This window comes from Lepidochelys olivacea, assembly GCF_965140295.1.
Source record: "Lepidochelys olivacea isolate rLepOli2 genome assembly, chromosome: 1".
NCBI lineage: Eukaryota > Metazoa > Chordata > Testudines > Cheloniidae > Lepidochelys > Lepidochelys olivacea.
In genome coordinates, this window is record NC_140411.1 from 238,299,137 (window position 1) to 238,326,101 (window position 26,965).

A 26,965-nucleotide genomic window follows, 5' to 3' on the forward strand; every position below is an offset into this window, starting at 1 on the left:
GTCCATAGATCCCGAAGAATCAAGGGGAAAAAATGTGTCACCGGTAGCCAAAAAACACTGCACCGTATTTTTATGGGGCCAAAACTCCTACTTAGGACTTCAATGTGAGTTTTGCTTGAATAAGGACTGGAGGAGTTGGCCCATCATCAAATATCAAACTGCTGAATACTGATTCAGGTAACACATCTAAATATAGAGATAGATATGATGAGCTAAGTTATACCTCCTGAAGATCTGGCTCATCATTTATCCACACCTGCATCTGTACACATATTATACATATATATATAGGAAATTATACTAGAAAACTGAGTTGAACTTGAGTTGCTATACGTGCAACAAAATGTCTGTCTGCTTTTATTTCATGTATAATTCAGCTGCCCCTGGATGAGAAGCAGCTCCTTTTGCAGCAACCCTGAACGTTTGAGGGGCCGCCCAAGTCTAATTAGCTAGTGCATTGAAGTCCTAAGTAGGAGTTTTGGCCCCATAAAAATACGATGCAGTGGTTTTTGGCCACCGGTGACACATTTTTTCCCCTTAATTCTTCGGGATCTATGGACCACTTACCTATCTAATACGTTTGATTAATTCACGGGAAGGACAGCGAGCCAGGCCAGCTGACCGAGCCGGAAAGGATCTGTTGACAGAAGAGAAATCTCATCAGCATGAAACTACTTTTTTGCAAAGTTTGTATCAATCTAGATGTTCTATTCAGGGCTAGGGAGAAAGTATTTTATCAGAAAAGAAGCCACAGAAAAGAATACCGTCTTTCTAATGTTCAGACTGGACCATAACAGATGAGTAAACACCACCACCACCAATTTATTACTTGCTTTACAGCGGCACTTAGAGATCCGAGCTGAGACCGGGTTTCCACTGGGATAGGTGCCGTGCATGCAGATAATAAGAGGCAGCTCTTGCCCTGAAGAACTCATGATTTAATGAGACGAGACAGGAAAAAGGATTATTATGACTGTGCCCATTTCCAGTATGGCAAACTTGAGCACAGAGAGACTGTGTTACCTGGTTAACATTACAGAGGATGTCTCTGGCAGAGCAGTGAACTGAGCCAGTGCTGGGAGTACAAGAGAAACCCATCACAGGGACATGTGAACTAGAGTTCTCGCTACAGAATAGTTTATGCTTTGGGTTCTCTCACCTAAGTGCTGAATTGCCAACCAATCCAGTTTACAGTTTTACAGGACCTGGAACTAACCCCGAAGAAATGCAGAGCCCAAGCTTTCAATGGATTTCATTCACTAACAGAAACTTAAGACTCATGCAAAAAGACCTGCAATCATAGCTCTTCCCCCCTTCTCCCCAGTTCATTGCTGCGTTTAGGATGCAGTTTTCCGATTAGAAGTATCCAAGGCAGGCCATGATTTGGATATTTCTGTCTCTGGTTTCAAATGGAATATCTGAAAACTGATTCTGACAAGTTAGGCAAGCCTGACCCAAACTGGATGTAGGTTGCTTCTTAGGATTTGGGTTCAAGAGTGCTGATGAAATAAAGGGAAAGTGGCTTTCATAACCAGAATCTCCCTTCGTCTGGGGAGGAATCCATTTCCCAATTCAGTACCAATTTGAAAAAATCAGTTTCAGCCTCTTTCCTTTTTATACTCTTTAGTTCATTTCTAAAAGACCAATTATCCCACAATTAGCCCTTTCCCCATCCCAAAGAACTGGGTTCCTCGGCCATCTGTTTATTAAGTGCATGGCACTGAAGAAAATACTGTGTTCAGGAGGAAGATTTTTATCTCTGTCCCCAGAAATGGTAGATGGATTCTACAGATGAGAGTCAATACACCTTGTCATAAACTGCTGTAGTTTTTTTTATTATTTCTCTACTGCATTTGTCACCTGAAATACCAGAAGACTATTCTTGTGAATATTTGTATTTAAATTAACACCACACCAGAGGATGTGTGGTATTTGACAGACCTGTTTAGATTGGAAGCTACGCATGACAGTGATTTATACACTTATCAGTGAAGCACCAAACGTATTCAGAGTGCTATATAAACTAGACTTAACAACAATGAACAATGAACCAGAAGGAATGCTAGGGAAGAAATTAAAGGAAACCAATTGGTCTGACTTACCGTGAGAAAATTGAGCTATCCACTCTTCTGGCATAGTCTAGGACAGAGGTGGGCAAACTGTGGCCCGGTCCTGCCTGGCCCCTGAGCTCCCGGTCAGGGAGGCTAGCCCCCGACCCCTCCCCCGCTGTCTCCCCTCCCCCGCAGCCACGCCACCATGTGGGCAGCACTCTGGCCCGCCACTCCTGTCGGGCAGCATGGCGGCGTGGCTGGCTCCAACATGGTAAGAGGGCGGGGAGCGCGGGGGTTGGACAAGGGGCAGGCAGTCCCGAGGGGCAGTCAGGGGACAGGGAGCAGAGGGCGGTTGGATGGGGTGGAGGTTCGGAGGGGGGGCAAGTCAGGGAATGGGGAGCAGGGGGAGTTGGATAGGGGGTGGGGTCACGGGGAGCGGTTAGGGGCGGGGATGTGGATGGGGTCATGGCAGTCAGGGGACAGGGACCTGGAGCATGGGGTTGGATAGGCAGTAAGATACTGGGGGGGCTGTTAGGGGGCGGGGGTGTGGATAGGGGTTGGGGCAGTCAGGGGACGGGGTGGTTGGGTAGGGATGGGGTCACGGGGAGCGGTTAGGGGCGGGGATGTGGATGGGGTCATGGCAGTCAGGGGACAGGGACCTGGAGCATGGGGTTGGATAGGCAGTAAGATCCTGGGGGGGCTGTTAGGGGGCGGGGGTGTGGATAGGGGTTGGGGCAGTCAGGGGACGGGGGGGTTGGGTAGGGGTGGGGTCACGGGGAGCGGTTAGGGGCGGGGATGTGGATGGGGTCATGGCAGTCAGGGGACAGGGACCTGGAGCATGGGGTTGGATAGGCAGTAAGATCCTGGGGGGGCTGTTAGGGGGCGGGGGTGTGGATAGGGGTTGGAACAGTCAGGGGATGGGGGGGTTGGGTAGGGGTGGGGTCCTGGGGGGGGCGGTTAGGGGTCAAGGAGCAGGGGGAGATGGGATGGGATGGGTCGGGAGTTCTGAGGGAGGCAGTCAGGGGGCAGGAAGTGGGAGGGGGCGGATAGGGGGCGGATAGGGGGCGGGGGCCAGGCTGTTTGGGGAGGCACAGCCTTCCCTACCCGGCCCTCCATAAAGTTGTGCTGAAGTACAAATTTCATTAATGTGAGAAACCATTAGCACGACTAACCCACAGTGATTAATGGCCTCATTTTCAGTAGTGCGGAGTACCTGCATTCCCCAGATACTGACTTAAAATGGAGCTTTGAGTGCTCAGAACCTCTGCTAACCTAATCCTACATGACTTGCTCAAGGTCACACAAGAAATTTTATGGCAGAGCTGGGAACACAATCCAACTATCCTATGTCCAAGTTCAGTACCTTACCCACAAGACCGACCTTTCATTGCTTTCTAGTCATACGTTTCATTGCTCACAACCTTTTCTCTTTTTAAGCTGCCTCTTCCTAACATTCACCTCTGAGAAAATAAGTAGCAAGGCAGTATCTCGACTCATCATCTTGATCAATGAAGAAATGAATGATACCTACTTAAGTTATGGTGTCCAAGAGGGAATAGGACATCAGCACTTCAGGCCAACCTTGTAAAGGTTTCAGTGCATCCTTTACCTGTGTTTTTCCCAGTGGCACTGAACGGAGTTTCTTGACTGCATCAGTAATAGCCCTGGTTTCCACAGAACAGAGAAAGCTGCAGATTGCTTTAGCTTCTTCAATTACTTTATCCACTTTATGCTGTTGACGGCAAGGAGAAAAACCCCATTTAATAGAAAAACCTCACAAAAACCTTATCACTAAGTTAAACTGAAGCCTGTGGGTGCATCCAAAAATAAGTCTGGCACAAAAGACAAGACACCATACATAAACCCAGGAACTTTGCAGACCACTGAGGAGTAGCAAAGTCTTCAAGATAGCAGGTGCGAAACTCTATATGCCTTACATGATTCCTATAGAGCAGGGTGAAACTTTCCTAATGAAATCTTTAACAAGCCAGGCATCACCTGCTTCGGTGTTTGGTTACATACCTGAAAGAGTCAGGCCAGTTTCACCAAAGGTTTTGTGGAGGTCCAAGAACCTTTTGGCATATCTAAGCTAAGCTAAGCTTCTCGGACTAATTCCTTGTTTTGATTGAAAACTGTGACAAACTTAGCCTCTAAGATTGATTTTTAAAGCAAAACATGGTGGTTTAGCTGGGTTTCATTAAAAAAAAAACAACACAAATTCTGAACAAACAAATTCTGTGGAAACTTGAACCGGATGACTTGGAAACTTCAACTGGATGAATTGGAAACTTCAAAAGCTTTTCACGAACCCTCAGAGTTAATGTCACTTTTTGTCTCCTACTCATACCAATGAGCCATTCTGCAGAGCCAAGTTCCTCCTTCCTAGAAGTACGGACTCCTTCAAGTAATTACCTCTGACACACGGAAAGGAAACTGAGTATTTTGCAACCTGTTTTTCTGCAAAAAATGTATAATTTCCAATCTATTAAATGTTCATGAAGATAAAGTCCAGACCTTTAAAATATTGTATTTTACAAGCCCATTGGCCAAATTACATGGTCTTTTACACAAACTGAGTTGTTCCAGATATATGATGTGTATTTAAGAATTTGTGACCCAAAAGAGTATATTATCCTTGAGTGGGTATCCGATGGAAGCTACTCAGGCATGAAATGTCACCTGATAGAACTCATGGCAGAAATTAGAGATGCAGCTGGAGATAATGATGGAATTCAATTGGGAATTTGAAGGCATAATGCAGGACAGGAGAGAGGAGGTGGTACAGACAACTCAAGATTTGTGGAATGAGGAGGAGACAAGTAGAAGATACAATGGCAAGGAAGAAAAGAAGGGAAGCCAGTCCCTACAGGAGAGAGAGAGAGATGACAGAGAAAACCAGAAACTGGAGTTTAAAGAAAAGTGAGGATGATGTATCGGGGACTACGACACAGAACAAAAGACAGATTCATTCCAACACCAGGATGAGACAGATCTATGTGGTTGGGGACTCCATACTCAGAAGAATCATCAGGTCTCTCACCAGACCAGATACAGAGGAGAGCATGCTGTCTGCCAGCAGCAAGGATACGAGGTGTGGACATGAAGCTGATGAGGATCCGGATGGGAGCATAGATGAATCCACTGATTGTGCTGCATGTTGGGATGAATGACATTGCTCGATTTCCACTAGAATGTCTCAAGGATGAGTATACTTGGCTGGGTAAGGTGCTTAAAGAAGAGGAAACTTGGGTGATTTTCAGCTGAATTCTTCTGGTCCCTAGAGAAGAAGGTTGAAGACATGACAAGATAATGATAATCAACAGATGGCTCAAGGATTGGTTCTATGAGGAAGGCTTTGGGATGACTGACCATTGGAAGATATTCAGAGAAAGAAGAGACTCTTCTCAACTGATGGACTTCACATGAGTATTAAAGTTTTGGGACCAAGGCTGGCATGATTGATAAGAAGGCTTTTAACTAGGAGATGAGAGGAGAAGGTTGGGAGAGACTCATGAAATCTCCACGACTGGACTTCAATACACAGGAGGAGGAAAATCGGCTAAATGAAGATATAGTAAAGGATAATGGAACATCACAAAGTAAGAGTATCAACACCACAGAGAAAAAAATTACAAATATTGAGTGGAGTGGTAGACAAGTAGTTGTTACAGTTAGTGAAAGTATTATCTCTAATCCAGATAGAAAACTGGGTGAGGTCCTAGAGAAACAATGGAAATATTTGTACACTAATGTGAGGAGTGTAAATAAAATGGAGGAACTGGAACTACTGGGGCAGGATCTTGGCCACATGCTCAGGATATAACTGATCACCATATTTTGGGTTGGGAAGGAATTTCCCCCTGGGTCAGACTGGAAGAGACCCTGGGGATTTTTCACCTTCCTCTGCAGCATGGGGCATAGGTTACTTGCAGGTTTAAACTAGTGTAAATGGTGAATTCTCTGTAACTAGAAGTCTTTAAACCAGGATTTGAGGACTTCAGTAAATCAGCTAGAGATTAGGGGTCTATTACAGCAGTGGGTGGGTAAGGTTTTGTGATGTGCAAAGTGCAGGAGGTCAGACTAGATGATGATGATGGTCCCTTCTGACCTTAAAGTCTACAAGGAGGTCAAACCAGGTATTACAGGGATTACAGAAACCTGGTGAAAAGCACTCATAACTTGAATACAGGTACTGAAGGGTATGTGCTGCTTAGGACAGATAGGATAGGATAGTGTTGTACATCAGTGAAAATTTGTTTGGGTCAAAATCACTTTAGGCAACAATTGTAAAAGAGGTTGAATCAGGATAATGTTAGGGGGTTGCTATAGACCCCTAGGGTCACACTCATATGGATAGAGATCTCTTCAAATATGATTAGAAAGATAAGTACTATTGGAAATTGTGTCATAATGGGAGACAAACATATTGGATATGGATTGAGAAATAAATGCTACTAATTATGGTAGGTCCCATTTATTCCTGGAAGTGATAGATGTCAGTTCCCTTCAAAATTGTCACTGTATCAATAAGAAGTGATGTAGTTTATTTTAGACTTGGTTTTGGTAAGTAGTGAAGACATCATAGAAGGTCATAGGAAATAATCTTGGATCAAGTGATGATGAGTTGATTCAGTTTAAATTAAATGGAAGGATAATCAAAACCAGGTCATTAACTACGACTTTTTACTTCAAAGGGGCAGATTTTGGGAAATTAAAGGAATTTCCCAAATCAACTGCACTAAAGAGCTCAAGAACTTACATGTGGAGGAGGCTTGCAATTTCTTCAAATCAACAGTGCAAAAACTGAAAATTTGCATCACAAGCAAGGGGAAAAAACTTGTAGGTAAAGACTCCATACACAGGTAGATGAATACCCTCCTCAAAAAGGTTATTAGGAGTAAGCAGAGAGCCTAGAGGGAATGGAAAAGGGGACTGATCAGCAAAGAAAACTACATTGTGGAGATTAGAAAACGTAGGAATAAAATGAGAACTGCAAAAAGTCAAGAAGAAACAGATCTTGCCAAGGAAATTAAAATAAATAATAAGAGGTTTATTAGTTTCATAAATAGACAATAAAGAAGGATGAGGTTGGACCACTATGCAGTGTGAATGGGAAGAAGATTAAAGATAATCTAGGTATGGCACAAAAACTAAATAAATAAATTGCCTCTGTTTTCAATAAGGATAATAATATAGAACATGTGCAGGAAGGCAATAAGGCTCATGGGAATGAGTGTCTAGAAATAAAACTTATTTCATCTGAGGTGAAACAAAAACTTAAAGAGTTTAATACACTCAAATCAGGATGAAGGGATAATTTACATCCCAGAATACTGAAAGAATGAACACATGAAATTGCTGGTCTGGTAATAAGGATTTTTAATACAGCTGTATATTCAGACGTATTAATACCATATGACTGGAGAATAGCTAATGTTGAACCTATACTTAAGAAAGGGAAAAAGTGATTTGGGCAATTAAAAACTTGTTAGTCTAAACCTCAGTCGTATGCAAGGCTTTAGAACAAATTATGAAGGAAACAATAATTAAATTAATGGGATAAACAAAAAGGGACATAATGCAATGAGGGTTTACTGAAGTTAGATTGTGCCAAACTCACCTTTTCTCTCTCTTTGAGAAGATAGCTGATTTTTTTAGCTAATGGAAATGTAGTAGATCTAATATCCTTGGACTTCATTAAACAATTGACACAGTACCACATGGGAAATTATTAGTTAAATTTGAGCAGACTGTATTTTCCAAATACAAGAAAAGTAAAGTGGGTAAAGAACTGGCTAAAGGGGAGAAGGCAGTGGGTTGTGCGAAAAGGTGAATTATCAGACTGGAGGGAAACTTACTACTGGAGTTCCTCAAGCATTGGTCTTGGGAACAGTATTATTCAATTTTTTATTAATGATCTTGACACAAAAACTAGGAGTACGCTATTAAAATTTGCAGATGATACAAAGTTGGGAGGCATCGTCATTACAGAGGAAGATCAGAATATTATGCAGGAAGATCTGGATAATGTTGAAGATGGGAGTGACAGAAATGGGATGAAATTCAATAGTATAAAGTGCAAAGTCATTCATTTAGGGTCTAATAATATGAATTTCTTCGACAAGCTGGGGGCTGGAAATGGCAGAGGATAGAGACCAGGGTGTGTGGGTTGATCACAGGATTACAATGAACCACCTCTGTGATGAGGCTGTGAAAAAGACAAAGGTGATCCTACGAAGAGCCAGGCAAGTCGTTTCCAGGAGAGAGAGAAAAATATTAATGCCATTTTACAAGGCATTGGTAAGACCTCATTTCGAATACTGTGTGCAAGTCTGGTCACCCATGTTCAAGAAAGATGAATTTAAACTAGAACAGGTACAGCGAAGAGCTCTTAGGATGATCCAGGGAATGGAGGAACCAGTTTAACAGGAGACTGGAAGAGCTTGGCTTGTTTAGTATTGCAAAAAGAAGACAGAGGGGATATAGTTGCTCTATACAAATACATCCAGGGTAAATATCAAGGATGGCGAAGAGCTATTTAAGCTAAGAGACAATGATGGCACAAGAACTGATGAATACAAACAGGTCATGAACAAATTCTGGCTGGAAATTGAAGAATGTTTCTAACCATCAGAGGGGTGAGATTCAGGAACAGCCTCCCAATAGGAGGTGGGAGGGCAAAACAACTTTAGGAGAGCACTAGACAAATGTATGCGTATGACTGTACGACAGGGTTGCTTGTAATGGTGAGGCACAGGGCTCAGCAGCAGCCCTGGGGCTCACTTCAAGTTAACATGTTTTGTTCCTAAAAGCTCATTGTTCACGGTTTCAGCCAGCCCCCTGCAGGAGTCAGGAAGCAACTTCCCCTCTCCCAGTTTATTCTCATTTTTTTGTTTTATGTCCTACCTCTGAAGCATCAGGGATGGCCATGGCTGGAGATGGGGCACTGGAGTGGGGGGCAGGGCTCTGGGGTGGGGTGCCATCAGTCTCTTCCTCAGGAGCTTGATTGCCTACTTCTTGCTCACATGCTATGGATCTAACTCATCACCATATGTGGGGTTGGGAAGGAATTTTCCACCAGATCAGATAGGCAGTGACCTTAGGTGTTTATTTTGCCTTCCTCTGCTGTTTGTGGTGCGGGTCATTTGCCAGGATTACCTGGGTATATTTCAGGTAGTCATTTCCTTGCCATTGCGGGGGCTTCAGGCATTGGTGCTCCTTCCTACTCTCTGTCTGTGGCACACAACAGTCTAGTGTCCTGCAGGCTGAAATACGGTGGTCTAATATAGGTTGTTGGCTTTAGGGCGTGGGTGCTGGGTGGTTTTGGTGGCCTGTGATATTCAGATTAGATGATCTGGTTGTCCCTTCTGGCCTTAAACTCTATGACTCCAGGAATCTAAAAGGGGATCTCTGTAAATACTACATACTCTATATTGGGGAGAATATTTAAAATAATTAACATGGATTCCTTCTTTATTTGTACTACTGACCGCCTTAAAGACAGAAATACATTCCCCGAGCAAGCAAAAACTCTCCTCCTAAAATATTCTCTATGTCTCTGTACTGATAACATTCCTTTCAGTGAGCTACAGTGTGTTTATGTGCTGATAAAATTACTTTTGTAACTCATCCATTTCTATGGCCGAAAGGGAAAAATTGCCCCTAAAATAAACTTTTTTATTTCTAAGCTGAAGGCCTGTAACTGAACTGTAACAAGAAGGTTAATATCTATCATTAATGCAAATAAATAAATACATGGAATAACTATCACTGGTCTAACTCCCCTGACTTAATTAGAGCAGGGATATATTGGGCACACTCTCTCACAGAATTTTGAAAAATAAAATGAACACACTGTTTAAAAGAAAATATGGCCTTAGGATTGAAGGGGAAGGAAATTGCTTATGGTTGTTTGTGTTCGCTAACAAACTTTGGAGCTTCCTTCAGCCTTAAATTGATTCATCACTTTCTAACCTGTCCCTTTTTAATTATTGCATTTTCCTTTCTTCCTCCTTTCCCCTCCCCCCATCATGTTGATTTTTAAATTAAATGCTTGCAGATTTTCCTCTCTGTATGTACAGAGTACACATAACCATACTGGCGGGAGCTGCTAAAATGGGACAGCTTTGTCACCACCTTAACAATGACAAAACCAGAGGATTATGTGGGTTTTTTTATTGTACGGACCTGGAGAATATTACTATTTTTCTTTTCCACATGTGGATATGAATTTGTAACACAGGGGACTTTATCTCTACAGACACACGGACACACAGGAGTTTTCAGAGTAATACATTATCACTGCAGACACACAAGGCTAATCCATGAATAGGGTGATGGCTGTACTTCCTCTGGAGGAAAACTATCTTGTTTAACATTTTCAGAATACATTGTGGATTCCTATAAAAAGCACGTTGGAAAGTTTTGAAGAGTGTTTGCATTTCCATGATATAATGTGCCGTTAAGTGTGAAGCAAGACATTTTATAAATAGGTATGGTTTATGGACTTGGTACTCCCAAGGCATAGGTCTTATTGCCTTAAGGGACAAAGATATGAAAAATATTTTAAACTAGAAATGACTGATGATAGATTTTTCTCTCATCATCTCTCTTTCCAGACAGACATTTAATACCTGGAGAGTCTTCCCTTTCCATATATAGATATATCACATTGATTTCGCCTTAATGGACTTAACACAGAGACACTCATTTTTCTGTAGATATTATGGGAGGCTTTTGTTCTAAATGTCCTAAAATTCAGGAGGAATTAAAGTCAACATAATGTACATGTTTTATTTTACTGAAAATATTTAAATACTACTATTTAATAGGTTTCAGAGTAGCAGCCGCGTTAGTCTGTATTCGCAAAAAGAAAAGGAGGACTTGTGGCACCTTAGAGACTAACCAATTTATTTGAGCATAAGCTTTCGTGAGCTACAGCTCACTTCATCAGATGCATAAAGTGGAAAGTACAGTGAGGAGATTTTATATGTACATACAGACCATGAAAAAATATACATTGTAAGGAGAGTGATCACTTACAATGTATATTTTTTCATGGTCTGTGTGTACATATAAAATCTCCTCACTGTACTTTCCACTTTATGCATCCGATGAAGTGAGCTGTAGCTCACAAAAGCTTATGCTCATATAAATTGGTTAGTCTCTAAGATGCCACAAGTACTCCTTTTCTTTTTACTATTTAATAATATAACTTTTGGAGGATATTTTGATGCTTAAATAATTTCTATAATTAAAACACCATCCCACTGTGGAACATCCCCTTTATCAAAAGTTAAACAAAAAGTTTCTTTACAGGCTAACTGGAATTTTATTCAAAATTACAAGAGATGATTTGGGCGATCAGAATGGCTAATGTTTAGGGCATTAATTCTGTGGAAATGCTCCATACATGTTTGGTCAAACTGCATCTCTTGTGCCAAATATTCCATACTTCTATCTTTCTGATTTTCATTTTGTAATAGCAGCATCTAGCTTGCAGGGCATTTACTGTACATTAATAATAGCAAGGACTACAGTTTTGCCATGGATCTCACTTATGGATTCCACAACTTTGGAGTTTTTCAACAAATACTCATGACTTACGGGATTTGAAGATGTGGGTATGTAAAATGACTGAAACAAATTTACTGAGGACCTGGAGATCTGCCACCTTAAAACCAGAGCTGGAGGCCAGACTAAGGTCTGAGTTCAGCAAAGCACTTAACCACATGTTTAATGTTAAGCAAGTACCTAAGTCCCACTGGCTTAAAGTTAAGTGCTCTACTGAATAGGGATGGACTTACCCTCCTAACTTCCTGCACTGCTGCAAGCTAAACAGGCAGATTCCATGACCACTTCATAACTTTTTCAGGCCAGCTACCATAACAATTAATTCTAATAATAGTAGTTTTTATGTGCATGGAAAATTTCACATACACAGCCCAATTCTCTGCTGTGTTACAATGGAGTTACAACTCGCCTAAAACTGGTGTAACACAGTGAAGAATAAAGACAACACAACTGTAGTTTCAGGTAAGGATTGTGAACTCAACAAGGCACAAATTTAGGCCCTGATCCTGAGGTAAACTGTGGCCATATCAACACTGCAAAAACACTGTTTTTAACATCTGTTAACTAACTCATGCTAAAATTTAAGTATCATGAGTTTACGCTAGGGTAAACTACAAATATTTGTAGACTGCAACAAATGATTGCGTGGTGTCCAGTGTCGTGGTGTCTAGTCTTCAGGTTTGTTTAGCCTTTGATGGCTAGGAACTCCAGGTAAAAATCTTACGAGAAGGGATGCCCCAGGGATTTTATATAGGTGCAGAGGTCTGCCTACACAGTATATATTGCAGGATATGGAGATTGGAGTGCAGTTAATTGTGTGATTAATGTTGTGCATAGCTCCTTTCCAATTTAGAACCCTTTTTGCTTTGGTGCTAATCCCGCAAGCACACATGTATAACTGAACTTAATGGAACTTCTCACATAAATAAAAGTCTAAGAGGCTGCAGTACTGGGGTCTCAGAGCATAGTCCCGTAAACACTTAGACACGTGCCTAACTTCACAAACATAAGTACTTCCACTGAGTTCAAAGGAACACTGCTCATGTGTGTTAAATTAAGCAAATGCCTATGTGTTTTCCGGATCAGGGCCTTAGTTTGAAATTGCTGTGTAGTTTCGGTCCTGAATTGCTGATCTATGAACGCCATTATGGGGCTGCATTGCACATATCCCCTTGCACTAGAACACAGCCCAGGCTGCAATTGAACAGATGATGGGATCCTGCAAAAGAAAAGTCTCAAGGATTTTCACACAAAGGTAATTTTTTGCAGGAATTATTGGTAATTTTTCATAATTCAGAATGGAAATATCCACTGCACAAAAATATCTTGAAAAAGTGAAAACTGGGGCGGCGAGGGATTAGTACCCTAAAACAGAATGGAGATTTTTGGTGGTGTGTGTTTTGTTTTGTTTTGTTTTCTGGCGCGTAACATTTTGCAAGAGAATTCCTTACTTTAACACAACTAGTTAAACTCTACTGCATCAAACTGTAATAGCTTCAAGTTGCTGCAGGAGTATATTCTGTGATCTAACAAGGTCTTGTGCTTTCTTTCATTTCCCAAATCATAAATGAAAAAAGGAAGAACTAGTTCAACCAAAAATAAGATGAGTCTGCACCACCTCCAGAAACTCAGCTGAACCTATTATTTGTCTTCTTCATTCTCTCCCAAATTATCTGTCATTGAAACATGTATCTTCATTTTGGGGTTAGATTCTGCCTACAGTTGGGACTGGCTAAAATTAAGCTTTTCTGGTGGCGTTTACAGTTGAATTGGAACCCCCTCAAGTTTTATGTTTAAACCTGATCCTGAAAAACTCAAACTCATGTCTGACTTTATGCATGTGATAGTACCACTGAAATACATGTTTAAGTGTTTGCAGAAGTGGGGGGAGGGGCAAATTATGCAGACTCAAGTGATTACAATAAAACTAGATCCAAATATTTGGGTGCTAACTGAAAATGAGCCGTGGATCCTTTTATTATTCCCTAACACTAGGAAATAGTTACCATGAATGTTTTAATCTTGTAGCATTTATCATAATTTAGATGTCATTAATTTTAGTTAAGAATTTCCACACCCTTTCCAAAACAGGTTAAACAGCTTTTATTAAGAGTCCTCTTTAATTCACTTTGAGGCAGATTAATCTAATAATTAGAGACTTTTCACAAGTAAGCTAATGCTTTTCTGGCAAAACAGGCTGAGAACAAATACCTCATTTTGCAATAGATATTCCACTTGACCTCCATATTTCATAATAAATGTAACAAGGTTCTTCCTGGAAATTAAAAAAATAAAATCAACATTCAGTTAATGGTAGGTAGAAAAAGAAAGTGGGCATTATTTTTACCTCACATTATAAATCAGGAATAACTTCAGTGGCCACGGTGATTTTACATTGATGTAAATATGAATTCAGAATCAAAACAAGTGCTTATGTAGATTTCAAGGAATATTGGACATGACACTTCACTACCCTTTTGTAGTCACTTACCCTTGCACAAAGTAGGTTTAAAGTGCTACTTCTCCAACCTGGTGGCATTTTATACCTACTTTTTACAAACTTAAGGCCCCAATTTAGCAAACCACTTAAGCAACTGCCTAAAGCTAAGCATATGCTTAAATCCCATTGACTGTGCGTGTTTAAACTTAAGCGTTTCTGTCAAGGTTCCTCCCCCACTCTGAACTCTAGGGTACAGATGTGGGGACCTGCATGAAAAACCTCCTAAGCTTATCTTTACCAGCTTAGGTCAAAACTTCCCCAAGGTACAAAATATTACCCCCGTTATCCTTGGAATGGCCGCTACCACCACCAAACTAATACTGGTTACTGGGGAAGAGCTGTTTGGACGCGTCCTTCCCCCCAAAATACTTCCCAAAACCTTGCACCCCACTTCCTGGACAAGGTTTGGTAAAAAGCCTCACCAATTTGCCTAGGTGACTACAGACCCAGACCCTTGGATCTTAAGAACAATGAACAATCCTCCCAACACTTGCACCCCCCCTTTCCTGGGAAATGTTGGATAAAAAGCCTCACCAATTTGCATAGGTGACCACAGACCCAAACCCTTGGATCTGAGAACAATGAAAAAGCATTCAGTGTTTTACAAGAAGACTTTTAATAAAAAATAGAAGTAAATAGAAATAAAGAAATCCCCCCTGTAAAATCAGGATGGTAGATATCTTACAGGGTAATTAGATTCAAAAACATAGAGAACCCCTCTAGGCAAAACCTTAAGTTACAAAAAAGATACACAGTCAGAAATAGTTATTCTATTCAGCACAATTCTTTTCTCAGCCATTTAAAGAAATCATAATCTAACACATACCTAGCTAGATTACTTACTAAAAGTTCTAAGACTCCATTCCTGTTCTGTCCCCGGCCAAGACGACTACAGACAGACACACAAACCCTTTGTTTCTCTCTCTCCTCCCAGCTTTTGAAAGTATCTTGTCTCCTCATTGGTCATTTTGGTCAGGTGCCAGCGAGGTTACCTTTAGCTTCTTAACCCTTTACAGGTGAGAGGAGCTTTCCCCTGGCCAGGAGGGATTTCAAAGGGGTTTACCCTTCCCTTTATATTTATGACAGTGTCCTTAAATGCTTTTTTAAATAGAGATGGACTTAAGTGCTTTGCTGCCTAGGGTCACAAAATAGGGTGGAAATCTATGGCTAATCAAGCCCTACATCTGCAAAACAACTGGAAATAATTCTGAATTTTATAAACTCTGAACCAGATCACCAGTGTAGAAAAGTACATTTTTAAAAAGGGACAGTGTTGAAATAATAATACATTTAAATAATTACTTATATTTCTAATATTTACACATTTAGTTTTTTCAAATTCTTTCAGTTTGAATGATTGCCCTTACTTTCTAACATTTAAGCTGTGGCTTTACTGTTCTACTCCATTCAGTCTGGACTTGGGAAACTGATATAACCCACATAAACCTAGTGTAGATCTCTATCCCCTGAGTCTGCTCCTGCCTCAATCCTGCAATTTGTTTTGCTCGTGTATGTATCATAGTAGAACCAACGCATATCCAGGGATCCAATGACATTAGCAGATCAGGTAATATAGAACAACAGTTTTGCAACATAAGGCAGCAAAATGTGAGAACCACTCTCAAATGTTGATTTCTACTCAAACTTCAACATGATAATGCAGAGTAATATACTACACAGACTACAACATTCAATTTTTTAATTTCCTGATAGCTGTACTTCTTGTGGAGTGCTGCCAGGTTTCCTTTCCAAAAGGCCATTTATTAATATGCTGATAAAAAAAACTATATTTAACTACTCCCATCAGGTTAGCCAGCATGTTGTATTTAACAGCATCTTGATGTTGAGGAATATGGGCCAAAATTAGCCCTGGTGTAAATGAATACAATTCCACTGATGTCCAGGGATTTACACCAAGTTTGAATTTCACTCTGGGTGCTCATTATAGTGAGGGATGGAGGCGTAGCACCTACCGGTGGATATACTGATTTGATTCATTAGCTACCCACTTGCCTATAAGAGCAACCTGCTGATTTGCAAGGGTAAGATATCAGCTCATTCTCTTCACTTCTTCCCAGGCCAGCTGATAGCAACTAAAGAAGTCATGGATTCATTATTCTCCATGAGACCTAGTAGAGGGTGACCATCTTAACCAATTTGGCTCCTGGGACAAAAATGTTATTTCATTCTGCCATATCCTGACACAAATATCACACTGTGGCATTTCATTATGAGGGGGCTGCCCACACAAAAATTGCTATTAAGAATAGCAATGTAGGGCATCCTGGAAATAAATCACATTACAAGATAAGTCTTCTCTGCAGAGTTACCTCCAGTGATACAAGTCCCATCCACACACAAAACCCTTTAACTCAATTCTGTTAGTGCTTTCAATTTGAGTTGGATGGCTTTAGAAGTAGTAGAGGCTACATGCTGAATAAGTGCAACACCTCAGCTACTGACACAATTACTGCAGATCGTATGCTTGCAGCGTGGCCACTCACACATGAGCTTAGTTAACTCAGGAGGAGTTAGCTACACTCCAATTAATTCTGCAGTGAAGACATAGCCTAAAAAGGTCACTGATAAATCTCCTTCTGGCATAGGTAGCAGGAAAGGAAACCTTTGTTTATTAATAAGTGGGTTAAGAGCCAGTCCAGGAAAAATACAGGAGGGGAAAGAGAAGCAGACAGTAAATAAGCATTTTGTTTTTTTATGAAGTGATTGATGTTTGAAAGAAACTAAACAGATCCTTTGAAAATATCCCATATAGTTCAAGGTGACCTTGAGCAAGTCACCTCACCTCTCTGTGCCTTATTTTCCCATCTGTAAAATGGGAAATGTGATGTTTATCTTCCTTTATAAAGCACTTTGAGATATATGGATGAAACACACTATCAGAGTCAATTATATAAAAGCTAAATATTCCTCACTCCTTCAAAAGTTGCTCAGTGAAAGTTGAGGGAGAGCTAGCTCTGCTGATATGGGGAAAGCGGTGGACGTGATCTAGCTTGACTTTAAAAAGCATTTGATATAGTCTCCCACAGTATTCTTGCCAGCAAGTTAAAAAAGTATGGATTGGATGAATGGACTATAAGGTGGATAGGAAGCTGGCTAGATCATCGGGCTCAACGGGTAGTGATCAATGGCTCCATGTCTAGTTGGCAGCTGGTATCAAGCGGAGTGTCCCAGGAGTTGGTCCTGGGGCCGGTTTTGTTCAACATCTTCATTAACGGGTGATGGGATGGATTGCACCCTCAGCAAGTTCACGGATGACACTAAGCTAGGGGGAGAGGTAGATATGCTGGAGGGTAGGGATAGGGTGCAGAGTGACCTAGACAAATTGGAGGATCGGACCAAAAGAAATCTGATGAGGTTCAACAAGGACAAGGGCAGAGTCCTGCACTTAGGAAGGAAGAATCCCATGCACTGCTACAGGCTTGGGACCAGCTGGTTAAGCGGCACTTCTGCAGAAAAGGATCTGCGGGTTACAGTGGTTGAAAAGCTGGATATGAGTCAACAGTGTGCCCTTGTTGCCAAGAAGGCTAACGGCACATTGGGCTGCATTAGTTGGAGCATTGCCAGCAGATTGAGGGAATTGATTATTCCCTTCTCTTTGGCACTGATGAGGCCACATCTGGAGTACTGCATCCAGTTTTTGTCCCCCCACTACAGAAAGGATGTGAACAAATTGGAGAGTCCAGCAGAGGGCAATGAAAATGATTAGGGAGCTGGGGCATATGACTTATGAGGAGAAGCTGAGGGAACTGGGCTTATTTAGTCTTCAGAAGAGAAGAGTGAGGGGGGATTTGATAGCAGCCTTCAAATACCTGAAGGGCGGTTCCAAAGTGGACGGAGCTAGGCTGTTTTCAGTGGGGGCAGATGACAGAACAAGGAGTAATAGTCTCAAGTTGCAGTGGGGGGAGGTCTAGGTTCGATATTAGGAAAAGCTATTTCACTAGGAGGGTGGTGAAGCACTGGAATGGGTTACCTAGGGTGGCGTTGGAATCTCCCTCCTTAGAAGTTTTTAAGAGCCGGCTTGACAAAGCCCTGGCTGGGAAGATTTAGTTGAGGTTGGTCGTTGTGTGAACTGGGGGTTGGACTAGATGACCTCCTGGGGTCTTTTCCAACCCTAATCTTCTATGAGAGATCTGAGTGTCCTTGACACATCAGCCCTAGAGCTATATCGAACCCTGTTATAACTACCCTTGTTAAAATAGCACCTGGTTACAAAGACTGTGTTATGAAGAATGAAGCCATTATCACAGTATTTATATTGGTATTTGGCTCTGAAAATTCTCTTTATGAGCAGCAGCACGAGAAAATTATAGCTCCTTCAATCCAGGGAACTTTGGAGAAGTGTGTCTGTGTGGTGGTGGTGGTGGTGGGGAGACGGGGAGACGGATGGAAATGTTTTTCTCCCAGCTGTAATTTTTAAGTTCTCCTGTTCATAAAGAGAATTTTAAGAGTCAAACACTGCTATAAATGCCGTATGATGATAGTTTCTCTCTACATAACACCATTCTCATGGATTTGTAGTGAGTTGCTATTTTAACAAGGCTTGTTATAAACAGGGTTTAACTACACAGTTAACACTCATTGTACTTGTAAAAAATGCTATAGAGGCAGAGAGCACTATAGCCAACTATACTGAAAATATAAGGTACACAGAAAGCCATTTTGTTGCAAACTGGAGAAAATACAATTTTTCTTTTATTTATGATATAATCTATAATGAAAATGTCACGTACATTCTCAACATCAAGGGTGAAAGGAAGAGGACAGGGAGAAAATATAGTTCAATAAAACAGACTGTTCTGCCAACCAACCAGTGAGGACAGAAGGAAAAAAAACCACTGAGCTCATTTTATTTTGCTTGCTGCCATCTCCATCCCCAGCCAGAATTTAGCCAGAGCACAAGGGTTAAAAGAATCTGGCTCTGCATGACTTCTTATGAATACAAGAGCACAAGACATCAGCTTTGCTTTTCATCTCAAAGACAGTACTGTGATAAGAATCTGATGCACAGAAATGCTTTAATTGCTGGTCCAGTCACATGGCCTGGCTCAGGGTTTCTGTCACATGACAAAGATCAGTATCTACTGACTTCACTAATTACTGTCAGAAGCACCTCCAATTGTACCATGACCACTAACACAGTGATGCAACATTGGCTCAATACTGACTCACTGGAAGAAGTGGCATTTATTGAAAGGTCAGCAATGGTTCATGCTGCACCCTGTGTTGTCTTGGTAGTTCTCCTATCCATGTACAAGCCTGGCTCTGCTTAGCCTATAAGTGTTGATGAAATCACAGCCCCAGGGCATGTAGGTGCTGACAGCAAATATATACAGTTATTAAGTGCAGCTATTCCAACTACTAACATTCTTACCTGGACACCTTCCAAATATATGTATATTGTAGCAGCTGGTTCACATTAAACTGACTTTGGTCATCTTCATGCTGTAGAGAAAGGAATATATAAAGAGTTATATAATTGCTGGTATGAAGTATCTAAGTGGTACAAATTTGTTTGGTGCTTCATAATGTCAGTATGTTCTTTCATTATTTTTGGTCCAATACTGAAGACTGATTAACACCTTCCTCTCTTTGCCTATATGTTCTTGAGCCCTTACATAAACTTTTGAAGCTGGTCACACCACCAACCTGACTTTGTAAAGTAAGAAGCTCATCTTAAGTAAAATCCTCATCACTTTTGAGCATTTTCAAATAGACTTGATTGCAAGTAGAGAAGGGCTGAGGCCAGAACAGTCCAATCCAGTCCTGGATTTTTAACATCCCCAGACTGAGGAAGAGTTTTGGTCAGGGTTATGGTTTCTTGCATGAGGGAAAAAAATAGGAGCCACTTGAAAAAATTCCTAGCTGGTCTTATAGTTCAAGCACACCCAAACTTCAGGGTATTTCCATCTGAGATTGTGTTTGGTGTCTATCTTTCACATTAAAATTATATTTTGTTTTCTCCAGGTTCTTGTCTTTTTGACAGAGGAAAAATCCCAGCCCTTATCCTCAACTAGCAGTATAGGGAGAAGACATACCTGCATGCTACACCAAGTAGACATTACACACACACACACACACACACACACAGTCCATCTGCTTCCTCCTCTTTTTAGGGAGTACATTGGGGATCAGAGTCATATGGGTGACAGTGGAATGGGAGCCACATTTACTGATAAACAGAGTCAAAATCTACCATACTTTTGCAACCTCCTTAGAGAGAGAGAGAGAGAGAGAGACAGAGACAGAGACAGAGACACACACATTTTTTCTCCACCATCTTTACCTGGACACCACCCCCAATCAGAGGTACTCTTTCTTCCAGCCCCATGAATAGGGTGACCAGAGAGCAAGTATGAAAAATCGGGATGGGACGGGAGTGGGTAATAGCCCCTACATAAGACAAAGCCCCAAATATCGGGACTGTCCCTATAAAATCGGGACATCTGGTCATCCTACCCATGAATGGCCTCCCACCTTCCTTTGATGCTTGAATTCTTGAACCTCCGCCTTTCAAGCAAGGTAGTTTCCAGCATGCAGCCAGCAAGCAGCCATCGCCTGTGTTCTGCACAGGCAGCTCTGACTCACTGCTGAGTCCAGATCTCTGCTGACTATAGGGCCCTGAAGTATGTTGTGAAATAACTGTTGCTGTCCACAGCACCACAATGAAAATTAGGAGGCAAGTTAACTGAAACATCTTTATGTCTTTGATGATAATTAAGCGAGAACACAAAGGAAACAAAAGTAACAGTGAAGATACCTGACACCCAGTGCTTTAATGGCTCCCCAACCAAACAGTTATCACTGGCAACCATGGGAGTAGTCAGGCCACGGGAGCAATCAAGCATATCACTTGATAAGAGCTCGGAGACATGGTATCAGACAGCATGGTAAGGAAGGAATGTGCAAGTCCCTCCCCAAACCTGTATAGCTACTGTAACAATGCTTAAAGCTCCCCCTCCTTCCCCCGCAACAAATCAACCCGAAACAGAGCAGTTAACATGAAACAAAAAAAGTGTATAGTCTTACCTCATTTGGGGGGAATAAATTCCCTTGTTTCCCTCTGCAGCAACAACCTTGATCTCCTGAGCACTCTGACATCATGGACCTTTCTTGTCTGCCTAACATTTGTGTTCATGAACTGACCCCTATGGTCCTCTAAGCCTTGGAGAAACAGTGAATAGCCTTTGTGGTTCATGCATTTACCAGCCCCTTTCAGAGGGCAAAGTTTAGGGAAGTGTGTTCCATTGATGACCCCCACACAGTTCAGAAAACCCCTCTGAAAACCCAATATAATTTCAAGGACTTAGGTAATGGCACCCAGCTGTGGATGGATCTCAGTTCTAATAGCCTGGTAAACCTGTACAACCACCTCCCCATCAATTGACTTCCCAACCCCAAACTGGTTGGCAACTGATCGATAGCGGTCAGGTGTTGCCAGCTTCCAAAGGACAATAGCTACCCACTTCTGTACTGGTACAGGTTTCTGAAATTGAGTGGCGTGGTGCTGGAGGGTTGGTGTGGTAATTGTAGGGGTCCTGTCCCAAAAAGGAGCTGTGGGGGAGTTGCAAGGTTATTGTAGGGGGGTGTGTGGGGTGCAGTACAGCTACCCTTACTTCTGCACTGCTGCTGGCGGCAACACTGCCTTCAGAGCTGGAGAGCGGCAGCTGCAGGCCGGGAGCTCAGCTCTAAAGGCAGAGCCACCAGCAGCAGCAGCGCAGAAGTAGGGATGGCCTGGTCTGGTATTTCCACCCTTACTTCTGCGCTGCGCCCGGCAGAGCTGGGCCGTCAGTCAGCAGCCGCCCCTCTCCAGCCGCCCAGCTCTGCAGGCAGCAGGGCAGACGCAAAGGTGGCAATACCATACCCTGCCATCCTCACTTCTGCCCTGCTGCTGGCGGCGGTGCTGCCTTTAGAGCTGAGCTCCCGGCCTGCAGCTGCCACTCTCCAGCCGCCCAGCTCCGAAGGCAGCGTCGCCGCCAGCAGCAGTGCAGAAGTAAGGGTAGCAGCGCCGCAACCCCCCTCCCCTCCCACACATACAATAACCTTGCAATCCCCCCCCCACCCCACCTCGCTCCTTTTTGGATCAAGACCTCTACAATTACAACACTGTCAAAATTAAGGGTTAAATAGCTGAAATAATGAAATTTATGATTTTTAAAATCCTATGACCGTGAAATTGACCAAAGCGTGCCATGAATTTGGTGGGGCCCTAGATATGAGGGCATGCAGTAAGTCTGAGGAAGGGCCCAACTCACCACCGGATTGGGTTGTACGAGAGGAAGCTTAATAGCATGCAATACAGTACAGCCTGTGTCTGTTTAATTATAGCTCCCTCTGGGCCTGCTGCACTGGTTAACATTTCTGTCTGCAAGCAGAACCCTTTCTTTTCTCATGTGAGTCCATTGTTGCAAGGATTCCCTAGGGCTGGAGGAGACCTTTGGTTCTGTGACTTATGCTAGCTCTACAACTGTTAATGTTTTCAGCTGCTATTAGCAACTGAGGCCTGGAGCTCTCACATTCATGTCAGTTATCACCAAGGGCTGATCAATAATTTACTTGAATGTATCATAAAAAGTCACCATCCCTGCTGAATCCCTACTGTACATTATTGATAGTTTAGCGAATTCCTTGAGACAACAAATGTTTTCTAACATCCTGAAAACTGCTAATTTATCTTCGAAGACTGTTATTAACTGCTTAAAATATCAAAGCTTAAAGATTACTTTGTTAGTAATAATTCTACCTAGTAGTTGTAACTATTTCAGGAGAATTAAATGCCAAGAGCTGCACTTACTCTGTTCTTGGTCTACGTAGTGCATTGCAGTATATTAAGCCTAATTTAGACCTGTTGAATTAGAACAGCGAAGGAGCAGGCTTTTGCATATTAATAGGACAACGATTTTTGTTCTGTTGCAGGATGAGGGATGATTCAACATAGGAAAATACTTCCATATCATTATGTCACTAAGAGTTCCTTAAACATGCAAAAATTATTTTAGGAAACAAAAAATGCATCTCTTACCATCGGGTAACCAATGACTTCATTTTTCTCAATTTGTTAACATTTTTATCGTAAATACACATGCATTAACATAACACTTCTACTACAATGTTATCACCATTAATACTGGTACATTCCACTTAAGCAAAAATGATCTCCAGGGTTCCAACATTTGCCTGAAAATCCCTTTATAGCAGGTGAGGATTCAGTCCTGCTGGAGATTCATACCCCCCCAGATACTAGGTACATGGGAAGGTCTTGCTAGAGAGAGGGAATAGCAGGTGTGGGCTGAGCACTCCTCAGAGAGGAACTCTGAAGGCAGCTAAACTTGCTAGAGAGAGGGAATAGCAGGTGTGGGCTGAGCACTCCTCAGAGAGGAACTCTGAAGGCAGCTAAACTTGTGATGGAGGCTTGGACTAGATTTTGTGCTGTCTCATTTGAAAGTCTGTACATGGACTAAAACCAAACCCCAACAAGGGGTAAGTTTTTGAGCCATTACAGCTTACGTGGATGCATTTTGGAGGCTCTGCTCAAACAATACTTTTTAATATCCTAAGTTGTATACTTATAATATGGCAGTTGTGAAACACAAGATCAAAGAACAAATACAGCGTCCCCATTCCCTGGAGTATTTTACCACTATTCGAAATTGGTTCATCATTTTGTGAGGAAACTACTGTATCTTCCCCCACCCACATAAAATATTTGCCATTCTCAAGATCTTGAAGTGATCACTGATGTCAATGGGAACTTTTGTCCCATGAGGCAATATAAGTGGGCCTCAATATTTTTACAGCATAACCGTTAACTCTGTGGTCTCTACACAGGCTTTATTTGGAGGTCTAATGAGAATCTAACATCTGGAAAATTCAAGTACTAAAAGCTTTTATTCAAGAGAGTTGTGCTTGGTAAAACTCATCTCTCAACATACAAAACCAAATTAAATCCACTGGCTGAAAAAAACCTATGATTTCAAGTGAAAATCTGAGGCCAGATTTCTTGCTTTTTCACTCCTTGGCTCAAGACAATTTCCTCTTTCCTTCTGAATACATCATAATAGAATACCAGCTTCCTATGCAAGGAAAAAAATGTACCTTTACAAAAAAAAGTCTTTGGCTGAATTTACTAAACAATTTTGAATATTATTACTGGCCCTCTGAGGGATAACACCATCCTTGATCACACTCATGCATACTCACTTCTCATTGTTAAACAAAACTTTCCTTTTCCTCTGTTTGCTGCTCTTACTTAAGATTTCCGGCTTTTGTGTGTGTGTGTGTGTGTGTGTGTGTGTGTGTGTGTCTGTGTCTGATTGGCTTCATTTCACTTAAATACACATGATAAAGTTTTAGGGGGGAAAAATCTGATTTTTAAGAGCTCTTCACCAGATGCACAAATCTTCAGGAAGTGGGTAGAAGGAGCTTCTTCCTGTGTTATGACACAGGCCTCAATATGAATCTAAACTCTTTCCCTCAAGTAGTGGTTACTACTAAAATTATGGGATATCAGAGTACCTATTTGTTGCAAGGTAAACAAAATAGAGCAAATTTATCCCTGGAGTTGCATGCACTTATATTAGCTGTGAATTTGGTCTCAGGAGTCTAATGTCGCTACGTCTCCGGATTGCAAATGATTAGCTAACAATGTGAAATATGAACACACAATGCTGGATCTCTTGCCCCCTCCTATTTGCAGTGCACTGTTCCCATCACCTCTCAAAGGCAACCTGCTGTACACACAATATGCTCACTAACTCAGCCGGGCATCTAGGCTTGGGCACCTAGGAATGAGTTAAGGACCTGACAAATGAGAAGAAGAATCTGCCCATCACCATAGGAAATGTAGCCCTCAAGAAATAAATTTATGAGCCATAATATAAGCTGTAAGTACAATTCTTCATTTAGATTTATATTTCAGTTGGAAATGAATAGGTATTTGGTGGCTGAGGACATATTTGATATTGATATATGCCTACCTGTATGTAAGCAGTAGTGGGCAAGTGGTCATGCTGTCCTAGTGTTATCCCATATCTATAAGAAACACTATAACCCTTCTTTGTATTTTCCTAAGGAAGATGTCCTCTGGAACCATTTCCCTTTCTGTTGACATTTAAATGAATCAAGGTGGGAAGGCCAGTGGATTTTTCACCAGAATGATTTGGAATTTTTAGTCAACAATTTCATTTTTATGATTGCTAGTTTTGTAATTAAGCAATAAGAGTCGCACATGCAGTGTATTTCTGAATAACTTGCGTCAGATTACCCACAACCTTCACTTCCGCAACTCCATGACTATGCTACTATTTATTTCAGAGGACAATATTTAATTACCTAGTGGCTTTAAAATGACAGATAAAACTTTCCATGCCTACCTCTTTCCAGGCAGCTCACCATACTTGAGAATCCCAGAGCACTTTAGAAAAGTTAATTAAGTCTCAAATCTTCTGTGCAATAGATAACTATTGTTATAGCAAGAGCACTAGATGGCGCTCATACATAGAGTCTTACACGTTTTTCTTTTTATTAGTGTGCAAGCATGTTTTTAGCCTTGGAAGAAACTATCATATTGTTAGGTTTGTAAAGCAGATTCTCTTGGGGAACTGTGGTTAGCACCAGGAAGTTTGCTCTATGTTTTAATCTTTTTAAACTGAGTCAGTTCTTGGGGCAGGGTATCTTCGTGGGAGCCAGGCATTGGTGATTCGGCTGAGATCTCTGAAAGAAGGAACTGTCTGCATGATATTTGTGACCACCTCTGTCCCAGAACTGGTGTGTAGGTATAAATAAAGCAATTTGCTCTAATAATATACCCTGACTCAGTGTCACTGATTTCTCCTACAACAGCAAGCCAAACTGCAAGACCCCGACATCTGCTACAGCACAGCAAAAGGGGTAGTGTGTGTGTGTGTGTGTGTGTGTGTGAGAGAGAGAGAGAGAGAGCTGCTTACTCCACTCCATAAAAGCTCCACAAACCATCAATTTTCTACAGATCACCGGACATCAGTGAGATGGTAATTACCTTTGGTCACCACTGATCTGAGCCAAATTTGAAATGGTGACTTGGTGATGAAAGCCTCTCTGTCATATATTTGCTGTCTCCTGAACCATCAGTCCTTCTGCTACTAATGGAATCTCAATTACAGATATTTTCAATTGCTTGCAAAAAACCACCACCAACAACAAAAAGAACTCAACAACTTTTGCATACCCTGGTAATGCAAAGTGCAAATAATTTGAACCACTGCTGTACATGATAGCACCTCTGCTTTTATCAGTTAAAAGGTAAAGAAGTCAAAAGATACAGTATGTTTTAAAATATCTTATTTGGTCTCACAACCGCCTTTTTTTTTTAAAAAAAAAACCAACAACATTGCAACAGATGAATTACACCGAACCTGACAATTCTTAGGAAGATACATACCAGAACTGGAAAGAAAAGAAACCCTATTTTTTATATTAGAAATCTGTTATCTGATCCAAATTTTCACAGACTCAGGCTAGTAGTTCCAATTACCTCCTTTAGGCAGATATCCTATCTGTGGATAAAGGCAACCCATCTCCAGTCAAAATCACCAAAAACATCAAGGTCTCCTTTGTAGTGTGAAGTTTGGTTTGGAAGAAATTCAAGATTGCCCACAGGGAATAAAATTCATATCTAGCAGCATGATCAGTATCATTAAAGCTCAATAATCCATTCCTAGGTAGTTGAATCACAAATAATCTGAATGAGAATCTCTTCAGATTTAAAGTGCGATAAGACTATGTCTTCAGCAGAAATACATTCTCTCTCATGCACACACAATCAAATACTTAGAATTTCAGTAAC

The 26,965-nt window shown here is 41.5% G+C and overlaps 1 protein-coding gene across 1 annotated transcript in view; it reads right to left on the reverse strand.

Annotated features, from left to right (window-relative positions):
- PIK3C2G (phosphatidylinositol-4-phosphate 3-kinase catalytic subunit type 2 gamma) overlaps positions 1-26,965 on the reverse strand; it is a gene marked incomplete at its 5' end in the record, with an annotated part of 290,505 nt that overhangs the window by 236,890 nt on the left and 26,650 nt on the right. Inside the window, 3 exons of the mRNA XM_084630371.1 lie at positions 3,661-3,783; positions 13,836-13,899; positions 19,517-19,587. Of these exons, the coding sequence (XP_084486497.1) occupies positions 3,661-3,783; positions 13,836-13,899; positions 19,517-19,587 (258 nt within the window). The remainder of the gene's footprint in view (positions 1-3,660; positions 3,784-13,835; positions 13,900-19,516; positions 19,588-26,965) is intronic.